The following is a 26,519-nucleotide window of genomic DNA, read 5'->3' as shown; positions in this document are numbered from 1 at the left end:
GTCCATCTCATTCAATGACTCTGGGTTGCTTATAATTAAAAAAAAAATATAATGGCTCAGCATTTTCTTATCTTTCTTTCTTTCTTTTTTTCTTTTTTTTTAAGAAAAAAGAAACCTGGACCTTCAAGGGCATATATAAATTAAAGTCAGCTTAAAAATGTCATCTCTTTTCTGTGCTACCAGAGCTGTCACAAACAATGTGCTCTGTTGCCTCTTGACCAGAAGAGGGTGTTATGACTCTGTAATTCATTTGTCAATTAGATGAATTGGGAGGCATCCTCAAATTTAATCTTTACCTTGCTTTTTATATCTCCCTTTCATGGTTTATCAGTTTTCTGCTTTACTTTGGATTCTTTGGATCTGTTCTAGAGAAACCTATGTTGCAACTTGTACTGGAGAAGTTTTTTCTTCCTGGATTTTCCTTACTCTCGGGTTCTGTAAATTTTTATATGTGCCTTCTTTTCGATTGGTATATGAAAAGAATATCAAATTACTTTAACATTAGAGAAAGGTTGTAGCTGAAATGTACAAATTAGAGAGTCCTATAAATAATGTAGAATTAGAGTGAATGGTTATGATGGATATCTGTTCCCAAACCATCTTAATGCTCATGTAGTCATGAGATATTTGAAAACCAAGATATGTGGATGGGTTGGAGGTAGAATACAAGTAGAAGTAGAAGTAGAAGAATAGAATAGAATTCTTTATTGGCCAAGTGTGGTTGGACACACAAGGAATTTGTCTCCGGTACATACAAGCAATAGTGATAAATCATGATCATAATCAAACACAAAAATACATTCATCATAAATCATAAGATACAACCTATTCATCATAAATCATAATATGCAACACTTAGTGATAGTCATAGGATACTAACTAAGCAAACAACATAAATCTTACTAGGATACTAAATAAAACAAGATAAAAGCAACGTAAGATATAAGCAACAAAGTTATAGTCGTAAGAAGATAAGGATAGGTAATAGGAAAGATGAAAATAATAGTAAATATAATAATATAATAAAAATAAAAAAATAGTAAAACATGAGTTTGTAGAAAAGATAATAAAAATATGGGTGGAAAGATTTGTTAGGCACTGAGGAACATGTGGGGACAATCTGAATAGATGAAAAATACAGTCTGCACTTGAATCAAACAGAGATTGAACCCAAAACAGTTTTTACTTTGGACAGAAATATATTCAATGAGCGGATGAAAATGTTTCCCATTGCTCAAGATGGGATAGGATGCACTAAAAATAAACTATGAATAAATAGTAATCTATCATATTCTTTCAAGGAACTCAAAAGTTTCTGAGAGAAAATGAAGCTTCTAAAAAAAAATGATCTGGAAAAAGCACTGTATTTATATTTATGTTTTAATTTTGGAAACATCTTAGACCAAAATGGGATAGTGGTTCTTGAAGAAGCTTCTATTTGTTTATCTGAATATCTACCATGTGATGGAAACATAGAGGAATGTAAAAACTGGTACTATGGTATATGGTCATCTTTACATGACCAAATGATGGAGAGGGAAGGGGACTTTGGGATAATAATGTTTGTACTTCAACAACGACTTCAAATAACCAGAAATCAAATTCCTTTGGGGCAATTATTGAAAGATGATTACCAAGCTAAAATATAGCGACTTCCAAAATAAATATTAGAGTCATTAATTAAAGTGACCTTAACTATTCACATAGTAGAAAAATGCCCTCCGAGTTAAGTGTTAAACTTTTAGATACCAAAAATATGGAACTTAAAAAATTGGTTATGGGTTTAGGCAGAATATAAGATACACATGCTGCTGGACCAACTGAAAATGGTGACATGGTGTTAGCAATTTTTATTTACATGTAAACGGGAAATTGCTAGGGAAAGCCAACATAATTATATCTTAATTCAGAGAGATGTGGTAAAAGGAAGTTTAAGTAAGAAAACAAATGTTTGTTTTCCAGAATAAGTGATTAAAGGTCACATTACCCTACAATGTTAAAAGTTCATCTAGCTTTAATATTGCAAATCAGAAGGATAAACCCAAATAAACCAAATGTCACAGCGTGAGTATAATGTGACTTCTAAAAAACTGTTAAAACAAGGAAATAGAAAGCCATTTTTAGCTTGAGAGCTGAGATATTGGCTGTATGCCAGTGGTGGACATGTCCAAAATACAGTGGCAATTGACTGGTATTTTGCACTAGTACATTCCTATTTTTTTCTGTGAAGCCTAACACAACAATCATAGTAACCAAACAATTCCCTAATTTACCTCTTTGGTTAATTTGGAAGAGGTACTATTCCCATATAGCATTGAGATTGACATTAGTAGATGAGGGAGGGAAACTGCAGATTAAAAGTGAGCCTGTTATGTTTTCTTTCCTTTGGATGGAGTATTCAGCTGACTGGTTATCACAGAAAATGAACATGTTATCTGCATGAATACAAAAAAGCAAAACAAAACAAAGCTACACAAGAGCTATTTGTTGTTGTTAATTGCGAAGTCATGTCCGACCCATCGCGACCCCATGGACAACGTTCCTCCAGGTCTTCCTGTCCTCTACCATCTTCTGGAGTCCATTTAAATTCACACCTACTTTTTCAGTGACTCCATCCAGCCATCTCATTCTCTGTCGTCCCCTTCTTCTATTGCCCTCAATCTTTCCCAGCATTAGGCTCTTCTCCAGTGAATCCTTCCTTCTCATTAGGTGGCCAAAGTACAATATTGAATGCAAATAAGAAATAAAAGGCTAAGAGCTATAACATTAGTGTTTAAGAATTTCTTTAAATATAGACTGAGCAGGAAACCAGTTAGTAAAATAAGGGCTTGTAATGGATGAGGCTATTTATTTGCTCATTTGCCTTTTCTACTAAAAAATGTTGGTCTCTATTTTGAAATACAGAATTAGTTTAATACCAAAATTAAAATGTTTTTAATGCATATTTTTGCACAAACCACGTAGCAAAAATTAAACAATGGAATTAATGGGAGCCAAATGAATTATGTGCATCTGTCTGTAATGAAGAAAACGTGGGGTAGATGCTTGTCCCTAAATTCAAATTTTCAGTTATCTTCCTTGGTTTGTCATTCTTTTATAAGCCTATCTTTTTTGTTTTAAAAGTTTTTAATTCATTAATAAATAGATAGTTAAACAAAAAGGATAGACTTGAAAAAGAATACCAGAGCTAGGAAGTGAACACTAAAAAGAACAGAAGGGTAAATTGTATCCTGGCCAAATAAATTAACAATGTACATTTATAGAACCTGGCTGGTAGTAATGATTGACTAGGAAAAGAGTATTGAACTTACAGTAGATAGTTTGTGGAAAACAACTCATTGTTCAGCTGCTATAAAAATAATCACTTCTACGATGGGAAAGATTTAGAAAAGAACTGAAAATAAAATTGTCAACATTCATTGTGAACACAATTATCCTAATTATGCTCACAATGAATATTGACATTTATTACATAGGACGTAGAATACTATGTGCATTTTGCCCACGGTAAAATTAAAAATGATGCAGCTCAAAGCAAGCTCATGATCAATGTATTGGAGGAAATTTATATCAAGAAAAAGTTGTCATGATTTGGATAGTTGTAGTAAATGGCAAGACTGCAAGTAATAGTGGTATTTAAAATGTATGATGTGAAAGAAGTACAAACAAAACTGTTTCCCCATCTCTCAGTGTTAAGTAGAATCTTGGATTACATAGTTGAGCCAAATTTATAATTATGTAGCAAATTACTACCAAATAGTTCTGGTATGTTGTTTTAAATCTTTGAATCCTCTGGGATTCTCAGTCGCTCACCTCTACTTAATTGGGATGTGATATAGGCTTGGCATTCTCCCAAGGGTCACATTTTAACTTTTTTTTGCTGTCCAAATCAGTAGCTATCTTTACCCAGTCTAGCTCGTCACTCACAGATATTACTCTTAGAATCAAAACCCACAACAGATATTAACCACAAATGCATAACACTTAGTGGCAGGCCATACACCAGCTATTGATAGTGTTCAATAGTTCACTGGTTCAAAGTGCTGGTGGTGTCTTCTAAAGCCCTACATCAGAAGTTCCCAACCTTTTGGGCACCAGGGACCGGTTCCATGGAGAAAGGTTTTTCCAAGGATTGGAGGGGGCGTGGTTTTGTGGGTTGCCTGCATCCCGCAGATGGGGGTTTGCTTGTTTGTGCGGACCAGTTGCTGGCATGCCGCAGCCTGGTACTGGTCCACAGCTCGGGGGTTGGGGACCCCTGCATTACATGACTTCTTCCAACCAAAATTTAACCATTCTGTATTAATTATCACTAAGAGGTCTATTATTATTATTATTATTATTATTGAATATCCTTGGTATTTCGAAATGACCTCCACTCAGAGATGAAGTTTTCTGCTTCTTTAATAGCATTTTTCCAAAGGCCATTAGGCAGTTAGTCATCACTGTATAATAATATATTTTTTGTTCAAACAGCAATGAGGGCTTCTGCATGATCATTAGAAGTTTGTTTATAACTCAGATTTCTAATATTTACGAAGAATTTTTGTAAACCGCCTAGAGTTTCTGGAAGGCTCAATATAATATAAATTATAGATGAATAGATGAAGAGACACAAGTATGCATATACTGACTTGGCATTAATATATTAACAATATTTCATAATTCATGCAGTTATAAATGGTTAACTTTCTAAAGGCATTATATTACTGCATTTATCCATTAGTAGTTTTCTTCTCATCCTTTTGAACTATTTATGTTTTATATATTTGTTTAATTGTGCTTATATTTAGAAGGTATATAGGAAGCTTGCTTTAAATGTGACAAAATTGTGTTTAAATCCGAATGCTTCTATTTCCTGAGAATCAATGATAATTTAGAAAATAATGTTTTAAATCCCACAACATTAATATTTTAGTTGGTACTTTGTTCTAAGTTGTCTGAGTGACAGATGATTTATTGGAACTTTTATTTTATCATCTAAAGCTTTGTCTAATATTGCTAAGGTCAAGTAGTGCTGCTCTTATCCAATTTGATATTGGATTATAATCTTTCACCTTTTTATTTCTTTAATGGATATGTATAAATCTTACACATCAGGGAGGTCAGATAATCTCTATATTTTTGACTTGGAGAAGAACCAAATCAGTAGCTGTCCAATAGAGTGTCCTTGGCTAAATTCTAGCATAAATAGTACAGTTTAGACAAGTCTTTGGACCGTTCACATCTTTGCATTCTGAGAAGGTGCCATGCTCTTCTGGGCATAACTGAATTGGCCCATTGGTAGTCAAGAGTTTTGTTTTAAAAAATGGATTTAAGTTTGTAATTGGTTTTTCTGAAGTTGCAATATTTTCATGAGGAAAAATGATGTTTTGGTTCCATGGAACATTTTCATTGCTTATTTATGGATCCATAACCTTGTGAGCTTTTCAGCCTCCTGTCTGAAGAGAAAAAGATGAAAGATGGGAGTGCTTGCTATGTATCTTTAAAGATTTTGACATCTGCTCTGGTAAATGTCATAAAAGATATGTATTATTTTTAATTTTTTCATTTAATTTGATCAATTGAATATGTCAGATAACATTGCATTCGCCATCATTACTTCTGTGGCTTAACTTTTTTTACTTTTGGGGTTTATTATGAAGTGTAATTAACTGCACCTAGTATGTGTCCACTAGATGTCACCAGTTAGCTTATTGTAAATAGGCAACACTCAGTATTACTGTATGACTTATTAACTTTTAAAGTTCAGTAATAGTTCTTGTATTTTTGCAAAAAGTATTTTTATTATGCCACTAATACTTGGGTTGAGCATTTTGCTATGAATTACTGCATTATGTCTGAATGAGCATTGATAATGGCTTCATAAAAGTTTTTAGATTTGGGGAGTGGAAATTATATAGAATTCAATTATTTTTAATGTTGCTTTCATTTTATATCCAAATGTTCTGAATTTGTTATCATTTGCATTTGTAACCAACTTTCAATAATACTAATTGTAGCAGTCTTCAAATTAATATGTAACATACCACCCTAGGAGGAATTTTGTGGCCCAAATCTTTCATAAGAGATGTTTAATATTAAGTGTTAAATACATAGGCCAGAGGCTATTTGCATCCTAAAATATATGCAAATTTTCCTCTAAGGATTTTGTGTTTCTCTGCCCTTGTGTGTTCTGTAAGTTCTTTACATCTGTTCATAAATTATACAGAATGTAGATACAAACTTTTTCTATCCTCCTCAAACAAAATTGACTTTTTATATTATGGTAATTATTTCTTGATTTTAGAGAACTACCATAATTAGAGGACTGTGGTTAATTATATGTACTGGGATATGCATAGGAAAAATGCGTAACAGAAAACAAAGTTGTAGATATTCAGCCAATAACTGATGTGTTGTGTTAATTGCTTTGAAAATATACTAAATTAACTGATCAGTATCTATTGTTTGAAATATATTTTGGAGAAATGCATTAAAAAGAAGGACAGTAATTGAGTTACTGTCTGTAGAAGAAAATAAAGTGTATTCTGTGATAGAAATTCTGGAATTAAAAGTACACTTTATTAGTATCAGAATACTGTACTAAAATTGTTGATTGTGAAAAAAACTGCTATGGCACTCAGCTGTATTTAATTTTTTTCTCTCCCACTCACCCCACATTTTTCTAGTTTCAATGACTCTTTCAAGTGATCTGAATTTAGAGTAGCCAAACTCTCTCTTCTAAAAATGTTACAGAATTCTTGGATAACTGATGAGTTTTCCTTTTCTTTATATAAATAAGTAGTGGGCAGTTTAAGGGTTTTGTATCTCAACTCCCAATGCTAGTTACAAATAAGGGGATAAGTATTCAGTTGATTGTGGATGCTTACATTAATTATCATCCTTTTACTTAATCTTCAGCAGGACTTCAGCCAGAAGGCATTATGCTTGGGTTTTAGCTATTGTTCCTTTTGAAATATTGAAAAGAATCCTGAGAAAGAAAAGGCATAATGGTTTTGTAAATTGATCTAGCTCTGTATTTTGTTCCTAGACAGCGGCTGTTCCAGGCAGTTTTGGATTCTCCATCTATATCTTCTCCAATTCTGTTACCTAAGAAAGCTCCTCTCCAAGGCCACATTTTGAACTTTCCAGATGGATTGTTTTTAAAACAGAAAAAGCAATGTGCAGATATCTTTCCAGTCAATGAAAACAGACATTTAGTATCATCTGACAAAGACAAAAATAGTAAAATAAAGCAAGAGGAGAAGCCCTGTAGCTCAGAAGAAAGTTATGAGTCAGGTGATAAAGAAATAGCAAATATAGCTCCTACTGGAAGCATCAGAAATTGTGAAATGCCTTCCACATCTACAACAAGATTTGTTACAAAAGGTAAGGCATCTTGCTGTATACATCAAAATAGTACCTTTGTTTTTCTACACTTTGCTATTTATGTCACATATTTGGTTCCTCTTATTTTCATCTTTGTATTAATCATCATTTTAGCCATTGTCTGCCCACTGCAGGATGAAGGCCTGTTCTCCATGTTTCCAACCAATATGGTCCTGAGCTTTCTTTTGCAATACTTGCTGATGTCATCGATCTATCTTGTTTTAGGTCTCTTTCGTGGATGCTTTTCATCAAGTGGCTTTATATTAATGTACCATTTTATTTTTTCATACTGTTTCTTCTACACTGATGTTAACTGTGGATATTTTTGTGTTAGCTTATGTGTTTACTGCTACATATAATAAGCTTCTCTTCAGGGGATGGATGAAATACTTGAGCAGTGTTTCTCAACCTTGGAAACTTTTAAGATGTGTTGGACTTCAACTCCCAGAATTTCTAAGCCACTTTAGAATGCTGGATAGGGAATTCTGGGAATCAAAGTCCGCACATCCTAAAGTTCACAAGGTTAAGAAACTAGAAGAATCTTGGTACTCACTTTTCTCTAGATTTCTTCCATATTTAAAGTAAATATGCCAACTATAAATGAAATCTGTTTGCTTATTTATTTTACTTCTGACTAGTTAGATGAAAGGACTTCAGAATACTTACTGTGGGATAAGTAATAAAAACAAACCAAAAGTAATTAAAACATTACACATTGATTAATTGATGTGCCATCAAGTTGACAATTCCCAATGACCAAATAGATTTTCTTCATGATAGTCTGTCCCTAATCTAATCTTCCAAGGTAAAACATTAAAAATGCATCAGCAATACTATCAGTTAAAATGCATAAAGCTATTCCCCCCCCTCCCATGGCCAGAAAAAAAACATATGACCAACATAATTTGACATAGGACCAGTCTAGTACTGTGATTTTATGGAAATTAGTTTTAATTAAGTATAAAACATACAAATAAGATAAAAATGATTTTTAGCATTTTATTGATATAAAAATAGAAGATGAAATGTTTCAGTGTTTTCAAAATTTCTTCTATCTATGACCTACCTATCTATATAGCAGAATATAGCCATATAGAAAACACTTTTGCAGAAGCCAAGCATATATTAGGTGATATTTGATTTTTTCCCCCACAATGAAGATGAACTTTATCAAAACTAATTGATAGGTGGGAAGCTGTGCACCTGCCAGACGATAAAGAATTTAAGAGTATATTAAAAATAAACTTTAATAACATTTTTAAAAATGTTGCTTTTTTTCTGCCAGTGGTTCATTTTTTGTGGCGCCTTGCAGCATCCATGTGTGCATAGGATGATATTTTGGGATGTTCTCAGATATAATGATAAATCTTAGCTTCTCTGGACTTCCCTTCTTTTTTAGACGCATGGTAAGAAGGAAAAAGCCTTTTACTTTTGATCAGTGCTCCTTAACCTTTTTTCCTCTCATGAACTCTTCCCATTTTTAAATGTTACGGAGGACCCCCAACGCGCTTTTGCTTGTATGGGTTATATTTATCAATATTTACCGACATTAAAAATTAAAATTGGTGCCATTCGTTCTTTTCATGATTGTTTAATGGGATTTTAATATTGTGTTATTTTTCAACATAGGCTGGCAAATAATTTTGATTTGGGGGGGGGCCTCCCCATGGGTTTTAGGATCACACTTCAATAAACACTGCTTTAGATGAATTGCAGTTTTATTATACAGGTTTTAATGCTATGATTTAGCTGTGTGTAAAAAAAAGTATTTTCATAAACTTGATTTGACATGGGTTTCTCAGGGAGGGGGCAAATGATGACATACTTTAGTCAGATATTGTGATATGACTGATACAAATTATATAATTGTTCAGTGGCTCGATGCGTGTGTTGTTATTTGATATCAGGATGGCTTGTTATCCATGCTGCTGTTTGACATTGGCATGTTTCAACTTGTAGTTTGTTCATAGTGCAAAGTCTAATGACTGTAAGGCAAGAAGAAGACGTTTCTTTCTTCTGACTGCATGAGCACAGAGAGGTTGCATAAATAACCACCTGAATGCACACACATAGCTACTGTATTAATTTAGCTGGATTTTTAAAAGAGTTGTATAAATCCATACATCTGCAATGACTAGCCACGATGACTACATGACTTTATAATTCTGGTTTCAATATTCTAGGAACACATTCCGTAGGGGTGACCATCACCTTTAAGTCCCAGTTGTGAGCTTGTATTTATTTCATCTTCTTTTGAATTTTAACAAAAGAAACAATACTATCATTGGAAAAAAGCAATACACTACTTTAGTTTTGTATTAATAATCTCTGTGAAAATTTTTTTATAAAATGTTTTATAGATGGCACCTTGATCCACAAAAAATGTCTTATATGTACCCTGACGTGCAACCCAAATGTTGGAGATGTGGTTATAAGGAGGCTTCCTATTATCATATTTGGTGGTCATGCAGAGAGATAAAAGCATTTTGGATCAAAGTATGGTGGAATATCCAGAGAATTTTTAGAAGGAGGGTAAAATTTACTCCGCAATTATTTTTGTTAGGTATTGTTACAGATTGTGATACAAAGGAGGTTGTATTGATGTTAAATTTGATTACAGCCGCTAGGCTGTTAGTAGGACAATATTGGAAGAAGGAATCCTTGCCTACATTGCAGGAATGGTTTCTTAAAGTAGCTTATCTGGCGGAAATGGCAAAGATCTCGGCTTTCTTAAAGCAACAAACGCAAGAGAAGTTTTTTGCTGTTTGGGATAAATGGATAAAATTTATACAATTTAGATTGGGTATACAAAAATATTATATAGTTTTTTCATAAGTTTTATTTTTATATATATTATAGATAATCTTTTTATATATATATATAAATAAAGTTCTTAATTTAATTTTTATTTTTACTTTTTAAGCCTATATTCTGCTCTGGGAAGCTCAGGGGGGGGGAAGGGAGGGGGGGGTTTGGGAGGGGTGGGGTTTTTTTTGTTTTTTTTTATATATATGTATTGTTTAGTTTTATTTTTTTGTATATGTTGTCTCTTGTTTTGTATTCTTTTTTCTTTTTTGTAAAATTTATAAAACTTTTAATAAAAAAAAAAATAATCTCTGTGAAAATTGATAAACATCTATTTGAGTGAAATTGTTACTTGGCTGGCCTCCTTGTTCCAGAGCAATAGGAAATTATGAGGCCATCCTTTAAATTATTTATAATGGAAAGTTTACATTTATTTTATTCTACTTTTGTTCATGTTAAAAGATTGAAATTTCAGTTTGGTGATTACTTATGTATGGAAAGGAAACTGAATTTTTCTTCACTCTGCATTGCAAGTTGAATCATAGACATAAAATGCAATGATAGCTTAATATACTTTTATCTTACATCAGCATCTTTGCTAACTTAATTTGATTTGGAATACCATGTTTGCTCTAGCAATGTTATTGCTTAGATGGAATTCACATTGAAATTTTGCTGACTTATGAGTGTAAGTATGTGGAAACAGAGAGTAAAGCTATACACGAAAGCAAAATCTGCATTTCACTTTCTACTGCTTTATAATAAAAAAAAGTGAATGGGATAGTAAACATGTCAGCTGCAAAATAAGCACTTCTGTCTTATTTTTTTTTTTTTTTTTTTACTGAAAATCAAGAAAATGGTTTCACTTTGTTCAGGCTGGTAGAACTCTATTTGTTCTTTTTAGTAATGCATGATAACAATATGAAGGTAAAACTGTTCATACTTGTTTCATCATCAAAACTGGGTCTCACCTTGTTTGTAAGATGCTGGCTTCATTGGCATTTGATGGTGAACTTTGAAATTATATCACTCCAAACCTAGTGTCTTCTGGATATGTCAGACTGTCACTTCCACCGTCACCACATCTGGAGGGCACTGGCTTGAGAAGAATCCACCTAGATGTCTGCACACTGTGCAACAGCAAGCATCCCCCTTCCCCCCAAAGAAAGTTCTTTTGATTTAATTTACAATCTAATATGGCCATGTTTAAATGTTTCAGTGGAGTGTCCTGTCTGTGGGGTTCCTGTTCAAGAACTACATATAAATAACCACCTGGATAGTTGCCTGGCAAGAGACGAGAAGAAAGACAGTCTCCGAAGGTAAGGTTCTTGAGTGTATGAGTTATAATGAATGCTATCCGTACTTAATTTAGCAAGAAAACAGTACCAAATTGGGTCAGTTTTTCTTGTTTTATTTAACCGTCTTTGAATAATGTTTTCTGGTATAAAAACAATATTAGAAGTTCCCCGAAGATGGGCTCCAGCACTACTCTGAAAACTTGGAAGACAAAACCTTTGGTCCAGGGGTGGGATTCAACCGGTTTGCACCATTTTGGCAGAACCGGTAGCTAATTTTTTGTTCCCCAGGCCCAGAATGGATTTCCGGAAGCGGCATCCACACAGAGAACTGGTTGTTCACATATTTGAACCCCACCATTGCTCTGGTCCCAGTGACCGACCCAGATTGGATCCTAAAACAATATTAGTACATTGATGTACATAATACATCAATAAAGCAACAGTTTATTCAGATTTGTTTGGATTTATTGGACAAAGGGGAGACCTTCCCTCTGGAGCAATTGGTATCTGGAGAATAGCTGAAACAATGTTAGGGCTTCTTCAGTAATATTTTCCGGCAGCTGATATCTACTCACTTTTTTTTTAGTCCTTTGTAGATGCTGTTTTTTGTTTCATCTGATGTTAACTATTTGTAATATTCTCCAAATACAATTATGGAATAATTAATTGCTCATCCTGTGCAGAGCAGAATGATACAGTTGAATCTTTGGAAGAATGTGATTGGCATATATTTATCTCTTTCACAATATTAGTAATCAATGCAAATATAAATGAATCATGATGCAAGTGGGCTAGCAGGTGTACAATATTGCTGCAAGGCCTCACCAAATACATAAAAAATGTAGATTTAGTTGAAAGGGGAGAACAGATTGTTTCAAATTTTCATTATTTGCTGGGGCTGTACATCAGAACATGAGCATCTCAGGAAGAGGGTTGTTGGTTCTAGTCTGATAATTCTTTGCATTTGATTTCAAACAGCTCTTAAGTCATTCTCAGTTTACTGTTCCTGAGCACATAAATAAGAGCAGTAATTTAGTAAGCTATTGCATAGTACAATCTTTCTTAACTGACGTTCTGCAGAACCCTCGTGTTCCGAAAGAGGTCACTAAAGAAATAAAGTTGTTATTTTACTTCTCACGCTCTGCAATGCTAGGATGTGCAGTGGCAAGAATTTTCACGTACCATGACTCAACTGTTCACCTGCTGCTTGGCTGTTGTTGTAAATATTGTAAAATATGGATTTTTTACGTTAGAAATGAATTGTATTGTGGAGTTTTAATCGTGGCTTTTAGGCAAGGGCTCTCTAAGATCTGTGAATTATTTCAAGGGCTATTCAATGCAAAAAAAGTCATGATACGTCACGACACATCACATGACGTGGCGAGTTTGACACCCATGGTCTAGAGCAGGGCTTTTCAACCTTTTCACCCATTGTGCCACTTTTAGGATATGGCAACATCCAAGTACCACCAGTCGCCTACCAAGGTGTCAAAAACTTGACCCCCCCAAAAGGAAAAAAGTGATAAAGTACAGGTAGTCCTCGACTTACAACAGTTCACTTAGTGATTGTTCAAAGTTACAATGGCACTGAAAAAGTGCCCCCCAAGCCACAGCTGAGCAAGACACCTGCCTGCTCACCCGGCTCGCTCTTCCTCCTGTCCGAGGTTTTCATTGTTGTGAGCATTTCTGTTGAGGATTGGCAGTAGGGGTGGGGTGGGGGTGTTTAGTTTTTATTTCCCCCGTCTGCTGGGTGGTTGCAGCAGGTTTTAGTCACTTCACATGACCCTGGGACACTGTGACAATCATAAATATGAATCAGTTGCCAAGCATCTGAATGTAAATCACAAGACCCTGGAGATGCTGCAACATTCCAGCTTCTTCTGGGCTCAGCAGAAGCACCAGGATCAGTGCCGAGCTCCAGCTGGAGCCTGGCGCTGATTCTGGCGCTTCCGCTGAGCCCTGACAGCCTTGTAGCTCTAGCCATCTCTCGCTCAGGCTTGTGGGGTACTGCCACCGGTTCAGCTCATTCCCCTCCCCCGCTACCACTTTTCTAAAATGGTTGTGTATCACCTGCCAGGTACCAATGTACCACAGGTGGTACCCGTACCACTGGTTGAAAAGCCCTGGTCTAGAGCAGGGGTAGGCAACCTTGGCTCTTTTATGATTCGTGGACTTCAACTCCCAGAATTCCTGAGCCAGCATGGCTGGCTGAGGAATTCTGGAAGCTGAAGTCCACAAGTCTTAAAGTTGCCAAATTTGAGAACCCCTGAGTTAAGTGATTTTAACTGCTAGAAAAGAATGGAACACCTAAAACATTTTGTCTAAAATAACTGCATTTTGGCTTGTATCTGGAATAAAATACACAAAAATATACACAACCCGTAAGATACCAACTGTTCTGTCCCCAGATTTGGACATGAACAGTGTTGTACATCCGTAAATCAGACATATGTAGGCATTTTGCCCAATCAAACATTATGTTTCATTTCTGATATGAGAAGTCTAGACAGTAAATCAGAAAATTACTTTAAGGCTGAACCTGTTTTCCCAACAAAGTACAGTGGCTGGACAGTTTTAATTGAATAGGGAATTTTAAGAAAAAGGTCACTTGGAAAGAACAGATAGGCCAGTGGTGGCAAATCTATGGCATGGGTGCCAGAAGCGGCACTCAGAGCCCTCTCTGTGGGCATGTGCGCTGGCACCCCAGTCCTAGGCCTTCAGCTGGGTTTTATAAAACCTTTTCGCTTTAGGCAAAAAAAAAAAAAAAAGGTTCAATCAAGCAGTCAATTTCAACTTCTTGCAGGAAGAAAAAAGATCTTGCAATGTTGGAATTGATTGAACTTTTTAGTCCCACCCAGTCTGCTGTAACCACCGCAGCCATGGCCACCCAATGGGCCACACCCACCCAATGGGCCACACCCACCCGGCACCCAACAATGCATAAGTGGGTTTGGGGTTGCAGTTTGGGCACTCAGCCTCTAAAAGGTTCGCCATCACTAAGATAGGCTGTAGTCTGTTTTGGCTTTACTTATTTATTATGACCCATATAAATATATTAGAATTTTATACTTGAATTATTAATTCATGCTATTGTAAAGTTAGTTTGGGCTATAAAGGGTAAAATAGTCCCATTCTGGGTTACGTCTGTATTTTGTTTTCTGTATATGTGAAGACACTGACTAAAATGAAATTCTACTGATTAGAATGGGATATCAGCATTGAATTCTTGCCATACAGAGAGCTTTGCTACAATTTAAATAGGCCCAAAAAATCATGAATGGGGTTTAGTTGTGAATGATTTTTTCCCCTGTCTTACAGGGGAAAAAATCAGAGGATTCCCACTGAAATTTAAATAGACATCATAAACAGTATGAATAGTGTCAAATATTTTTTTTTGTTTAATTGAACTCTGCAAATTGTCTGTGGAGCCTGTTCTTGTTGCTAGGAAACACTATCTGTGATGTCCACTGAAAATTGCATTGTGTTGCCTGTGGCAGAAGAGTGATTCATGACTGTTAGAAATAATAAATGCAAGTTAAAAAGGGATTAGATAAATTTCTGTAGTACATGGTACCCTAGTGCCAAATTGGCAGCCAGGTAAGTTTGGGAATGCAATCACATATTGTTAGTAACCTGCTCTTTTGCATATCATGCTAGGGCATAATTGAATGTAATATTTGTGAGTAATAACAAATTGCGGTAGTTTTATGTTAGCACACTACTTATCTTATTGCCAAGCAACCAGGAAGTGTGGAAGCCTTTACTTTTACTTATCTATAACTTGCTGAGTTCAGCTCTGGAATTATAATTAATATTACATTAGATTAATAAACATTTAGTTTAAATTATGATGTGACTTAAAATACAGTTAACAAGAGACAGAGTTAGTTGATTAGATGAGATGATAAGCTAAACGTTTATCTGCTTGGAAGGACATTTGCAAAGGAAGAATGCATAAGCCTGATACTTTTTGAATTCAGCTCATGATTTAGTCAAGTTTTTTTCCCCTCATAGAATTTATTGTTGACTGCTAAAATTAGAGATAGATATTAGAAAATAATCTTTCATCAATAACTTTGCTATTTTACTCTAATGTAGAATTAATTTCCAATTGAAGAGCAAAATATAAACTAAATTGAATATACATCTAATACATTTATTTGAATTATTGTACTTCGGTGTTAAGTAATTTGAACATTTTATTTATATGGCCTCCATTTGACACACAATTCTAACAAAAATTTAAAATAATAAAAAAATAATTTAAAAGCGACATATGGCATTCTGGGAGATTCAGAAAACATGTAACTACAGTATCAAAATGTCTGAAAGTTGAGTCATGGCAACTGGACTTATTTTTCTTGTTACTTTCAGATGTTTAGCTGCTTATCCAAGCAGCTTCATCAGTCAGAGCAAGTTAATTAGTCCGAGAGTCATTAGTCCGAGAGTCATACCAACTCCTCCTGCACCAACCTCTGTTTTCCTTCCTAAAGTGTATTGCAATATGTCGATGAAGATTCTCTGCCTAACTTACTCTGACTGATGAAGCTCCTTGAATGAGCAGTGAAAAGTCTCAAACTAACAAGAAAAATAAGTCCAGTTGTCATGACTCAACCTTCAGACAACTTTAACTGGATGACTGAGATTCTTCATCGACAAATGGACATAATTTACTTGGACTTCAGTAAGGCATTTGATAAAGTAGATCACAACCTACTACTTGACAAGATAGAAAAATGTGGGGTAGACAGAACCACCACCAGATGGATCCGTAGCTGGCTGACCGGCCGTACTCAGTGAGTGGTCCTCAATGGAACTGCATCTATATGGAGGGAAGTGTGTAGTGGGGTGCCCCGGGGCTCTGTTCTGGGCCCAGTACTCTTCAACATCTTCATCAACGATTTGGATGAAGGGATAGATGGGGAACTCATCAAATTTGCAGATGACACCAAGCTGGCAGGAATAGCCAACACTCCAGAAGACAGGCTTCAGGTACAGAAGGATCTGGACAGACTTGAACACTGGGCACTAACTAACAAAATGAAATTCAATGGTGAAAAAAGCAAGGTTCTACATTTAGGCAAGAAAAACCAAATGCACAAGTACAGCATAGGTGGCACCATGCTCAATAGTAGTAACTGTGAGAGGGACCTCGGAGTCCTAGTAGACAATCACTTAAATATGAGCCAGCAGTGTGCTGCAGCTGCCAAAAAGGCCAACACAGTGCTAGGCTGCATTAACAGAGGGATAGAATCAAGATCACGTGAAGTATTAATACCACTATTCAATGCCTTGGTAAGGCCACACTTGGAATACTGCATCCAGTTTTGGTCACCACGATGTAAAAAAGATGTTGAGACTTTAGAAAGAGTACAGAGAAGAGCAACAAAGATGATTAGGGGACTGGAGGCTAAAACATATAAGGAACGGTTGCTAGAATTGGGTATGTTTAGTTTAACGAAGAGAAGGACAAGGGGGGACATGATAGCAGTGTTCCAATATCTCAGGGGCTGCCATAAAGAAGAGGGAATTAAGCTATTTTACAAAGCACCTGAAGGCAGGACAAGAAGCAACGGGTGGAAACTAATCAAAGAGAGAAGCAACCTAGAACTAAGGAGAAACTTCCTGACAGTTAGAACAATTAATCAGTGGAACAGCTTGCCTCCAGAAGCAGTAAATGCTCCAACACTGGAAGTTTTTAAGAAGAGACTGGACAGCCATTTGTCCGAAATGGTGTAGGGTTTCCTGCCCGAGCAGGGGGTTGGACTAGATGACCTCCAAGGTCCCTTCCAACTTTACTACTATTATTATTATTATAAATATCAAAATGTGTTTGCCTAACAGCCTGGCCCAGGGGAAGAACCTAGTCTTCATTGCCATATAAAAGGCTGTCAGGGACATCCAAATCTTAGGAGGTATTCCATTTAACATGGCAGAACTACAACACGTTTAGGGGTCCCGTTAGATGATATTACTTAATAGAGGGAATCTGGAGCATGGAGCATGCCTGCCCTGTTGGTCATGTGATAGCAGTAAGAATTGGAGACATGGTTTCCAACTGGCAAACTCTATCTACCTCTTTCTTACCATTCCATTTTTAGGTTTATACCAGGAAGTCCAGAGTTATATTCAGTAGAATATATTCAGTTATATTCAGTACTGTTTTGGAGGATCTCCCAAACCTTTGGAGCCTATTAACATTAGGCCACTGGATGAAAGGAAGCTTGGTGAAGCATCATTTACTCTCTTTAATTGCCAGTGCTATCTTAGAGGGAACCCCCCCTCCCCCCAGTATCTACATTTATGGTTGACTGGAAATGCTTTATAGATTGCTTGCATGAAACAGAACAAAATGCATTTAAGATTTGTGGTTTTGATGATTAGAAAAAAAATGAATAATAGAAAAGAGTGAGCTTTTTTATGATCACAGAATTGCAACTTTGCCATTATACTTACATTTACTGCAAAGGGAACTGGAAGCTTTTTTTTTTTGTTCTTTCTGTATTTTTCTTTTTTTCTTTTTTTACTCTTTAATAATTTGCGTTAATTTTTGTGCTCTTCGTAAAACTTTTAATAAAAAAATTAATTGCCAGTGCCAACCAGTTGATCCTTTCCATGAATAGGCAGAAATAAATTCTACTCATCTTTCCACAGCTTACAGTAGTAGTCCTTTAAGCGTCTTTCCTCAAGTCTGGCTTGAAATAATATTAGGAAAACCTTTTCTTTATCTTTGAATTGAAGCTTATACTATTCTTAAAAGAATAAAGTGAAGACAAGAATAACTCATGTGATATAAATTTGTTTCATTTTCTTGAGAGTCCTGTAATACCTTCTCCTTTTTTCCTTCTCTAGTTAAATCCTTTGGTTTTGTTTTAAAAAAAAGCCTTTTAAGTAATTCAGAATGTGTAATATCACTGACTTACTGTTAGCTTGTCCTTTGTCATGGGAAGATAATGACAAATGTTTGCCAGTAATTTTATTCCCATAGAGATTTCTCCCTATCACTCTGAATAATTGCTGGCATCTTTAGTTTGACAGGTTTCGAGCATTTCTTGCTTTTCATTATTATTTGTGGGCGTAATGATTTATATATGTGTAGAATGTGCTGTCCCTCTGGAAATATGGTTGTTTGGTATCAAATGGATTATTTTTATTTAGGCATCATACTGCTTGAAATGGTACCTAAGGAGATTGTTTTCACAAAAGATTTAGCCATGGTGAGTTATAATGTAACATTGGCACTATATGCTAATTTATTTCAGTAGCAACATATTGAGTTAGTTATAGCATGCTTTTTTTCCATTTTCCTTCTGTTCAATCCTTTCTAATTCTCAGAGACTGCCTGGCCAAGTCCCTGTGGTTTTCTTGGCAAAGTTTTTCAGAAGTGGTTTGCCATTCCCTCCTTCTTAGGGCTGAGAGAAAGTGATTGGCTCAAGGAACTCATTGGATGCACATAATTTTCAATAAACACAGAAGAGAAATTATAGCATTGTTTGAGTATTTAATAATAATAATGATAATGATAAAGTTGGAAGGGACCTTGGATCTAGTCCAGTGGTTCTCAACCTTTCTAATGCCGCGACCCCATAATACAATTCCCCATGTTGTGGTGACTCCCAACCACTTATACATCACCGGGTGCTAGGGGCGTGGCCAAAGAAAAGGGGAAAAAATGGCGGACAGCCTTGTTTGGCGACTCTCATGAAATGGTCGTTCGACCCCAAATGGGGTCCCGACCCACAGGTTGAGAACCACTGATCTAGTCCAACCCCCTGCTCAGGCAGGAAACCTTATACCATTTCGGACAAATGGCTGTCCAGTCTCTTCTTAAAAACTTCCAGTGTTAGACCATTCACCGCTTCTGGAGGCAGATTGTTCCACTGGTTAATTGTTCTAACTGTCAGGAAGTTTCTCCTTAGTTCTTGCTTCTCTCTTTGGTTAGTTTCCACCTGTTGCTTCTTGTCCAGCTGTATTACAGAGGGAAGAAACAGGGGAGGAGTTATTTAGGAGTTATCTTCCCTCCCTAACACAGCTGGCAAAAGTGAGAAAGAGCCTGTGGCTAGAGGTTAATACAGCTGCCTAACATGCAGACAGCCCGGGTTCGAATCTCAGAAGGGTATGTCTGGTTGAAAAGAACTAAAGAGTTCGAAATAGCTATTCCAGTTCTCGCTTAATTCTTTGCTAGTAATCCAAATTTTAGAAATGTATATGATGTCGCAGTTGTGACTGCTGCCTGTGGATGGCTCTAGTTTGAGCTGATACAAGACAAAAGATTTTTCTCTCTCATATTTGGGTCAACAGGGTGTAACATACAGCATTATATGTATGTATGTATGTATGTATGTAGGTCTTCGGTTATTCGGGTTTTCTCCCACGTAAAATTGGAAGTGTGACCCAATCAGAACACAGCCAAGCTTCCACCCAATCAGTTCATACCTCCACTGGCAGTTAAAAGGAAGAAACAGCTAAGACCACACATTGTTCCTCGAAGCACAAAGCTGAAAACACCAGCCTGAAGATGACGAATGGGACTTTGTCGAAACATCGCCAAGACACTTCCAATTTTACGCGGGAGAAAACCCGAATAACCAAAGACCTACATACAAACACCCGCGAAAACCTCATAAAACACCAGTATATATATTGGTAATAACGTTAAAAATATGAACCCTGGACATATCCATATTTGAGATAAAAGTGAGCACCAGGGAAGTTAAAACTATAAAAAGTTTAATTAAAAAATGCCAAGCTTTCGCCGACACCTGCCGGCATCATCAGGGCTTAGAATGCTAGGAAGTCCCTTTATAGGTCAGCCAGGTCTGCGTCCGGCTCTTCGATCTCGTCACCGGACCTGATTAAGTAGATTGTGCTCCGGTGATCTTTTTCTTTTTACACCACTTATCCATCTGTATGTTGTCACTAATCTTTCCTTTGTTGGATTTTGGGTTAGATGGAGTACCCTCCCTGTCCCCTTGGGTGTGTCCATCGTCTTTTTCTTTTCCTCACTCAGACCTTTTAGATGGTTTATGTTCCCCCCTTCTCTTCCCCCCCCAATCCACATTTACATAACTGTCATCTCTGTGGGTGTCTTTACTTTCTCCAAAATCTCCCACTCGTCCACTAAGGTAATCCTGTGCATCGTTCTGATCTATCTGGATCGTTGTTAGGAGGTGGGGTGGCTCCGCAGTCAGTCCGTCAGTGTCATCAGTTCTACGATTGCACCTCTGCCTGGTCATTACTCCTTTTCCCACCCCCTTCTTGCCATCCTCTGCGCTTCTCCACCACACCCTACCATCCGGATGGGGAGAGGGGGAGCTCTGGTCTCTACGGGCACTATCACACTCATCCTCCACTCCCCTCATCCCTCGGACATCTCCTGTTCGTATGCGGTCACACTGCAGTTCATTTGAGTCCATTGACATTGATATTATGGGATACGGCGGGCCGATCGTCAGGCCACCGCAAATACAATCCATCCCCCATGCGTTCCTTCACCGCTGTTTATTCCTCTCCTCTCCCTTCGGATTTCCCCTCCCTAATTATACCAAAAATGCGAATCCTGGGTAAATCCATATAATAGAAATAAAATAGTCAGAGCACCAGGATAATATTAAAACAAAAACTGTTTAATACAAAAGCTAAAGCTAAGCTTTCGTCGGCCAACACTGCCGACATCATCAGAGCATAATACAAGATTACTTTTTATATTGCCGGATGGCTCTGCACCCGGCTTCTCGATCTAGTCATCGGTCCATCTGTTTTCTCTACTTGGTTTGTTCTTAAAGGGCACGTGTCTCTTGCTGTGTTGGTATCTTCCGAGGAAAAAGAAAATAGTAACCTTGGAAGATACCAACACAGCAAGAGACGCGTGCCCTTTAAGAACAAACCAAGTAGAGAAAACAGACGGACGTGTTGGCTGATCAAAGCTTAGCTTTAACTTTTGTATTAAACAATTTTTGTTTTAATATTATCCTGGTGCTCGGACTATTTTATTTCTAATATATATATAAAGAAATCTGAATTTGTAATGTATCGCAGTAGCAACTTAAGCCTGCTTAACTCCCCTAGTTGAGGGGCTGCAAGGCAAAAGAGATAATAAAAAAGTAGAACTGCAGTATAGCAGTCAAAATGCCAAAGGTGCAATCAGTCAGACCATCTGTCTGAAAAACTCTCTGTATATACTCCCTTGACTCGACTGACAAAGAGGGGAGGAGAGCCTGTGGCCTAGTGGTTAATACAACTGCCTAGCATGTAGACTGCCCAGGTTCGAATCCTATAAAAAGGGGTGTGGCTAGCTGATGAGGACTAATGAGTCCGAAATAGCTATACTGTTGTTAATTGCGAAGTCGTGTCCGACCCGTCGCGACCCCATGGACAATGTTCCTCCAGGTCTTCCTGTCCTCTACCATCTTCTGGAGTCCATTTAAATTCACACCTACTGCTTCAGTGACTCCATCCAGCTATACTAGTCTCCCACTTAAATCTTTAACTCTTGTCAGCAAAAAGAAATCTGAATTTGTAATGTATCGCAGTAGCAACTTGAGCCTGCTTAATGCCCCTAGTTGGGGGGCTGCAAGGCAAAAGAGATTATAAAAAAGTAGAACTGCAGTATAGCAGTCAAAATGCCAAAGGTGCAATCAATCAGACCATCTGTCTGAAAAACTCTGTGTGTGTGTGTGTGTGTGTGTGTGTGTGTGTGTGTGTGTGTATGTATGTATCTAATTACGTTATGTTTTTAATTGCATATATGTATATATGCTCTCCATGGTGTGCTCTCCAACCGCTCCCTCTTGCTCATTCCAGTTATATATAAACCAGTGGTTTATTCTAATTTATAACCATGTATTTATGAAAAGCGAGTGCTTCTGCTGAATTCTTTTCTTAATTGATTATTCGGTTCCAACATATAGTACATGTAATTGTTCTATAGCATTTACTGGTTAGCACCTCCTATTTTATTTACAATATAACATATGTGAGAGCCCTATTGAGATTATCAGAATATTCTGTTTATCAGGATATTACTGAAGAATTTATATTTCCTTCTGGAATCATGTAATGGTTTTAGAAGTGTTTTCTATCTCTGCCAAATACCAAAGTGTTTATAATTAAGATAATATTAACAAACATCTTGTAGCTGTTTGAGAATTAAAGGTTGAAGGCATAGTACTATACTGGGGAAAAGATATAATACCAAGAATATTTGGTAGGGAACTTAAATTTGGAGAATATGTAGCAATGGTGAAACAAATATATATACATATGCATGACAGAGGTTTAAATAAATTAAAGCAAAAATGGTACCATTTATATTATGCAGCAAGATAAATTCAAACACCTAGACTATGGTTTCTAAGTTTACACTGACAGGGACTGCAAATTCTTTGGAGTTCAAAGGGGAAAGTCAGAAATCAAATATTTATATTACATACACACACACACACACACACACACACACACACACACACAGAGAGAGAGAGAGAGAGAGAGAGAGAGAGAGAATAACTCATTTCAATATAGTTAATGTTATATTTAATAATAATTGCATAACTTCAGTAATTACCTGTTTACTTATAGATATAATATTTTTTAAATACATATTAAAAAAACTGAAGGACTTTCTTTTAATTCCTTTTCTAGTACGGTAGATTTTGCTAGTGAAATACAGAAGGTATGTTAGATTGTTCTATATTTAAAGCAATTCACAATTTGATTGGCAGGAAATCTGGTTCACAAGTGGAAATCAATGGCAGTACTTTTGCAATTCCACAACTGCATTACATGTTCAAAACCTTGTCTGCTAGTTTAACTGTTTGTTGAATGCAGTGAAGGTCACATTTTTTTCTGCAAACTATGGAAGCTGCATTTTAAAGAGGGAGGATATGACTGGAAGTCAGTTTTGATTAGCAGAGCCTGTGTGTAATCCTAAATAAATAGTGTTTACATATATGTCATTTTTGTGGCTTGCTGATTGTTGATGTTTTGTTAGCATTTTTGAATTTGCTTTTTGAAATAAATAAGCAGGTACATTTTTTTCTTATTTTCTCTATAATAATAGCAGAGAGGAGTGCCATTCCTCATAAAATATTTGATTATTAGTTTTTAAAATATTTACTTGAATGTTGGACCTATCCCTTTGGCTTAAGTTAAATCACAGTGCTATTTTACAATGATAAGAAAATAAAGCTCTCTGAAAGGAAAATGGGATATAAGTAATATTGATAATTTAATCAAATAATACATTATTGATGTTGGAGATAGAAATGGACCAACATGGCAAATGGTTGCAGAGGTTGAAAATAAAATAAATATGGACAAAGTAAAATAAAATAACACCTTATTATCTGAAAGTAAAAACTTGCATATACATATAGACTGTAACACATTTGTACCCTATAACATATTTATGTATGCCTGATAGATTGAGTAAAATATGTACATTGTTCATTTTATTTTATAGAAAATATTCTTAACATGTTTTCCTCTATAATTTTTTCTCCTAGTTCTGGCCAAAAAAGAAAATTACTGCCTAAACTGGTTTATAGTTTACTTTCTGACCGTGATCTGAGGAAAAGACTGAAAGAACATGGATTGTCCACCCAGGGAACAAAACAACAGCTTATTAAAAGACACCAAGAATTTGTGCACATGTATAATTCAGAGTGTGATTCTCTAAATCCTAAATCAGGTAGGAAAATGAAATGTAGATAGCAATTTCCTTTAAATAGTGCTGTTTCGTAAAATGCGCTTCTTCATAACATTTATTTTACTTATCATTTTGAACTAATATAACTTTACATTGCCAATCAATTATTACTGTATGAGACTTGATTTACATGAATTGTCTGCCATGATTGAAAACATTGAAACATTGCCATGACCATGGCAACAGATTTGAATTGTTAGCAGTTTGTTCACATATTAGAGCCATTTTATGCCTATATATTCATGTTTTTCAGCCTTGAGAACTTTAAAATGTATGGGCTTTAGCTTCCAGAATTCCCCAGGCAGTATAGGAGTTGAATCCACATGTACTAAGGTTGCCAAGGTTGAAAAACAACTCTATATCAACAGTATTTAGGCAAATCATATAGTGATATCAAAGTTATGTGGCCATCTCACAAAAAACCTTTGCTTATTCAGCCCTTTTGAGGTCAGGAAGGTGAAGAAACAGATACTGGAGCACTGTGGCACAGTGGTTAGAATGCAATAAAGACTTCCATCTTTCCAAGATCGGTAAAATGAGAAGCCATATTGTTGGGCACAATATGGTGACAATGTAAACTGCTCAGAGTGCTGTAAAGCACTAAGGGGTGGTTTATAAGTCTAAGTGCTATTGCTATTGCTACTGAATTGCTGGACTTCTTTGTTATAGGGCAGTGGTGGCGAACCTCTGGCACATGTGCCAGAGGCGGCACTTGGAGCCCTCCCTGTGGGCACACGTGCCGTTGCCCCAGCCTCGCCTCCCCCCACAATCCCCTCCTCACCAGCAGCCCCCCTGGAGGAGAGTCGCCTCTGAGCGTGGCCCACACGGAGTTGCACAGCCAAGGACAAGGCAGCCAGGCAACGTAGACAAGACTGTGCCCTCATGCCCCATCCCACACAGTTGATGCTGCGGGACGCGGGCAGAAGACGTGGCTGCCATGGCGCTGCTGAGCTGCCTGGGCGACCTGCAGTGAGCCCTGGAGGCAGTGATTGGCCCTGTGGGCAGATGGGGTGGGGGATGGGGTGGGGGCGGGAGCAGGGCGGGGCAGGGACGGGGCAGGGGATGGAGCGGGGGCAGGGGCAGTTTTTGGGCACTCAGTCTCTAAAAGGTTCGCCATCACTGTTATAGGGTATAGTAAGAAAATCTTCAAAGTTTCCCTCTGCAATTTCTAATACTAAAGACAATCAAGACAGGATTATCTTGAGTTTCAGTGGTTGAGTTTCTCCACCTTCCATCCCATAGCTAAATTTGCTTAATTATTCTTGCATTTCTTCCTCAAGGCTAGCATACTCCTCTACACTGTCTAGCACTTAACATTACTTCCATGTGATGCTCCTGTGTATTGTGAAACTCATCTCTGATTTTAATTGCTGCTCAGTCCCTTGCCCTTATTTACATGTGTAGAAATATATTCAGGTATCTGATTTTGGATTTATTATGTTTCTCTTATTGGGGCTGCTATAGTTTCTGCCTGCCAATTTCAAAAGATAGTGAATGGCTTACGATGACATAAAATTACAATATAGAAAATCAACAGCCTAATCATAACAGCGTAAAGGCCTAGAAATGTCATCTTTGGGCAGCAAAATCTTCAAGCATCTCTGAATAACTATCTGAAGAGCCTGTTTTTACAGCATTTCAAAAGTAAAATAGGAAATGGATAATCTGAAAAATAGGAGTAGGTGGTTCCATAGTTGTTCCATTGGTATAAGATGCACACATAATTATTAGGCACACTTTAAAAGTGTGATGTTCTCTAAAGAGAACTTAGAGAGGGAATCTCTGACTCAGTTCTGACAAATGCTTATACTATGATGGCTAAAAGCAAAGAAATCCTTTTTTCTAATGTTCAGTGTGACTTGGTGCTACAATGGTCAAAATATGACCAAAGGGCACAGATATTTGTCTGCAGCAAAAGGAGACACTTTACAGTTTACCACTTATAACTGTGATTAAGCTGTTTCTGTTAGTCAGAGCCAACAACAGAAAAGTCTGTTCTAAGTGATTTGATTTGTTAAGATTTTAGCAAGAGCTAGAGAAACATGATATAAACTCAAGAAGAGCTGTGCTAGATGAAACCAAAGGCCTAACTAGTTCATATAAGACAAATAAAGGCCTCTGAAAGCAGGATATGAATGAAATTATATCTTCCTGCCTTAGTTTCCTGGCAACCAGAATTGAGAATAGCGTGTAGCTAATATGACTAGTAGGCATTGTTAGGCTTAATCTCTATGAATTTATCTAATCCTCTTTTAAGATTGTCTATGTTAATAGTTATTACTGTTTTACATTGTTTATTGTGAAAAAAAAGTTATTCTTCTATGCTGAATCAATAACTGTTT

The 26,519-nt window shown here is 36.6% G+C and overlaps 1 protein-coding gene across 4 annotated transcripts in view; it reads left to right on the top strand.

Moving 5' to 3' along the window:
- RAD18 (RAD18 E3 ubiquitin protein ligase) overlaps positions 1–26,519 on the top strand; it is a 133,620-nt gene that overhangs the window by 18,987 nt on the left and 88,114 nt on the right. For all 4 annotated transcript variants that reach the window (XR_005559454.1, XM_039365760.1, XM_039365762.1 and 1 more), the window contains exons 5-7: positions 7,031–7,368; positions 11,393–11,492; positions 23,975–24,159. Coding sequence is in view for 3 of the 4 variants with exons in the window: in XM_039365760.1 (XP_039221694.1) it covers positions 7,031–7,368; positions 11,393–11,492; positions 23,975–24,159 (623 nt within the window). In the remaining variant the exon portion in view is untranslated. The remainder of the gene's footprint in view (positions 1–7,030; positions 7,369–11,392; positions 11,493–23,974; positions 24,160–26,519) is intronic.

The sequence above is a fragment of the Crotalus tigris genome, unplaced genomic scaffold (assembly GCF_016545835.1).
Source record: "Crotalus tigris isolate CLP2741 ecotype Arizona unplaced genomic scaffold, ASM1654583v1 scf7180000020183.615534, whole genome shotgun sequence".
Classification (NCBI taxonomy): Eukaryota; Metazoa; Chordata; class Lepidosauria; order Squamata; family Viperidae; genus Crotalus; species Crotalus tigris.
This window is presented reverse-complemented; position numbering and strand designations above follow the sequence as displayed.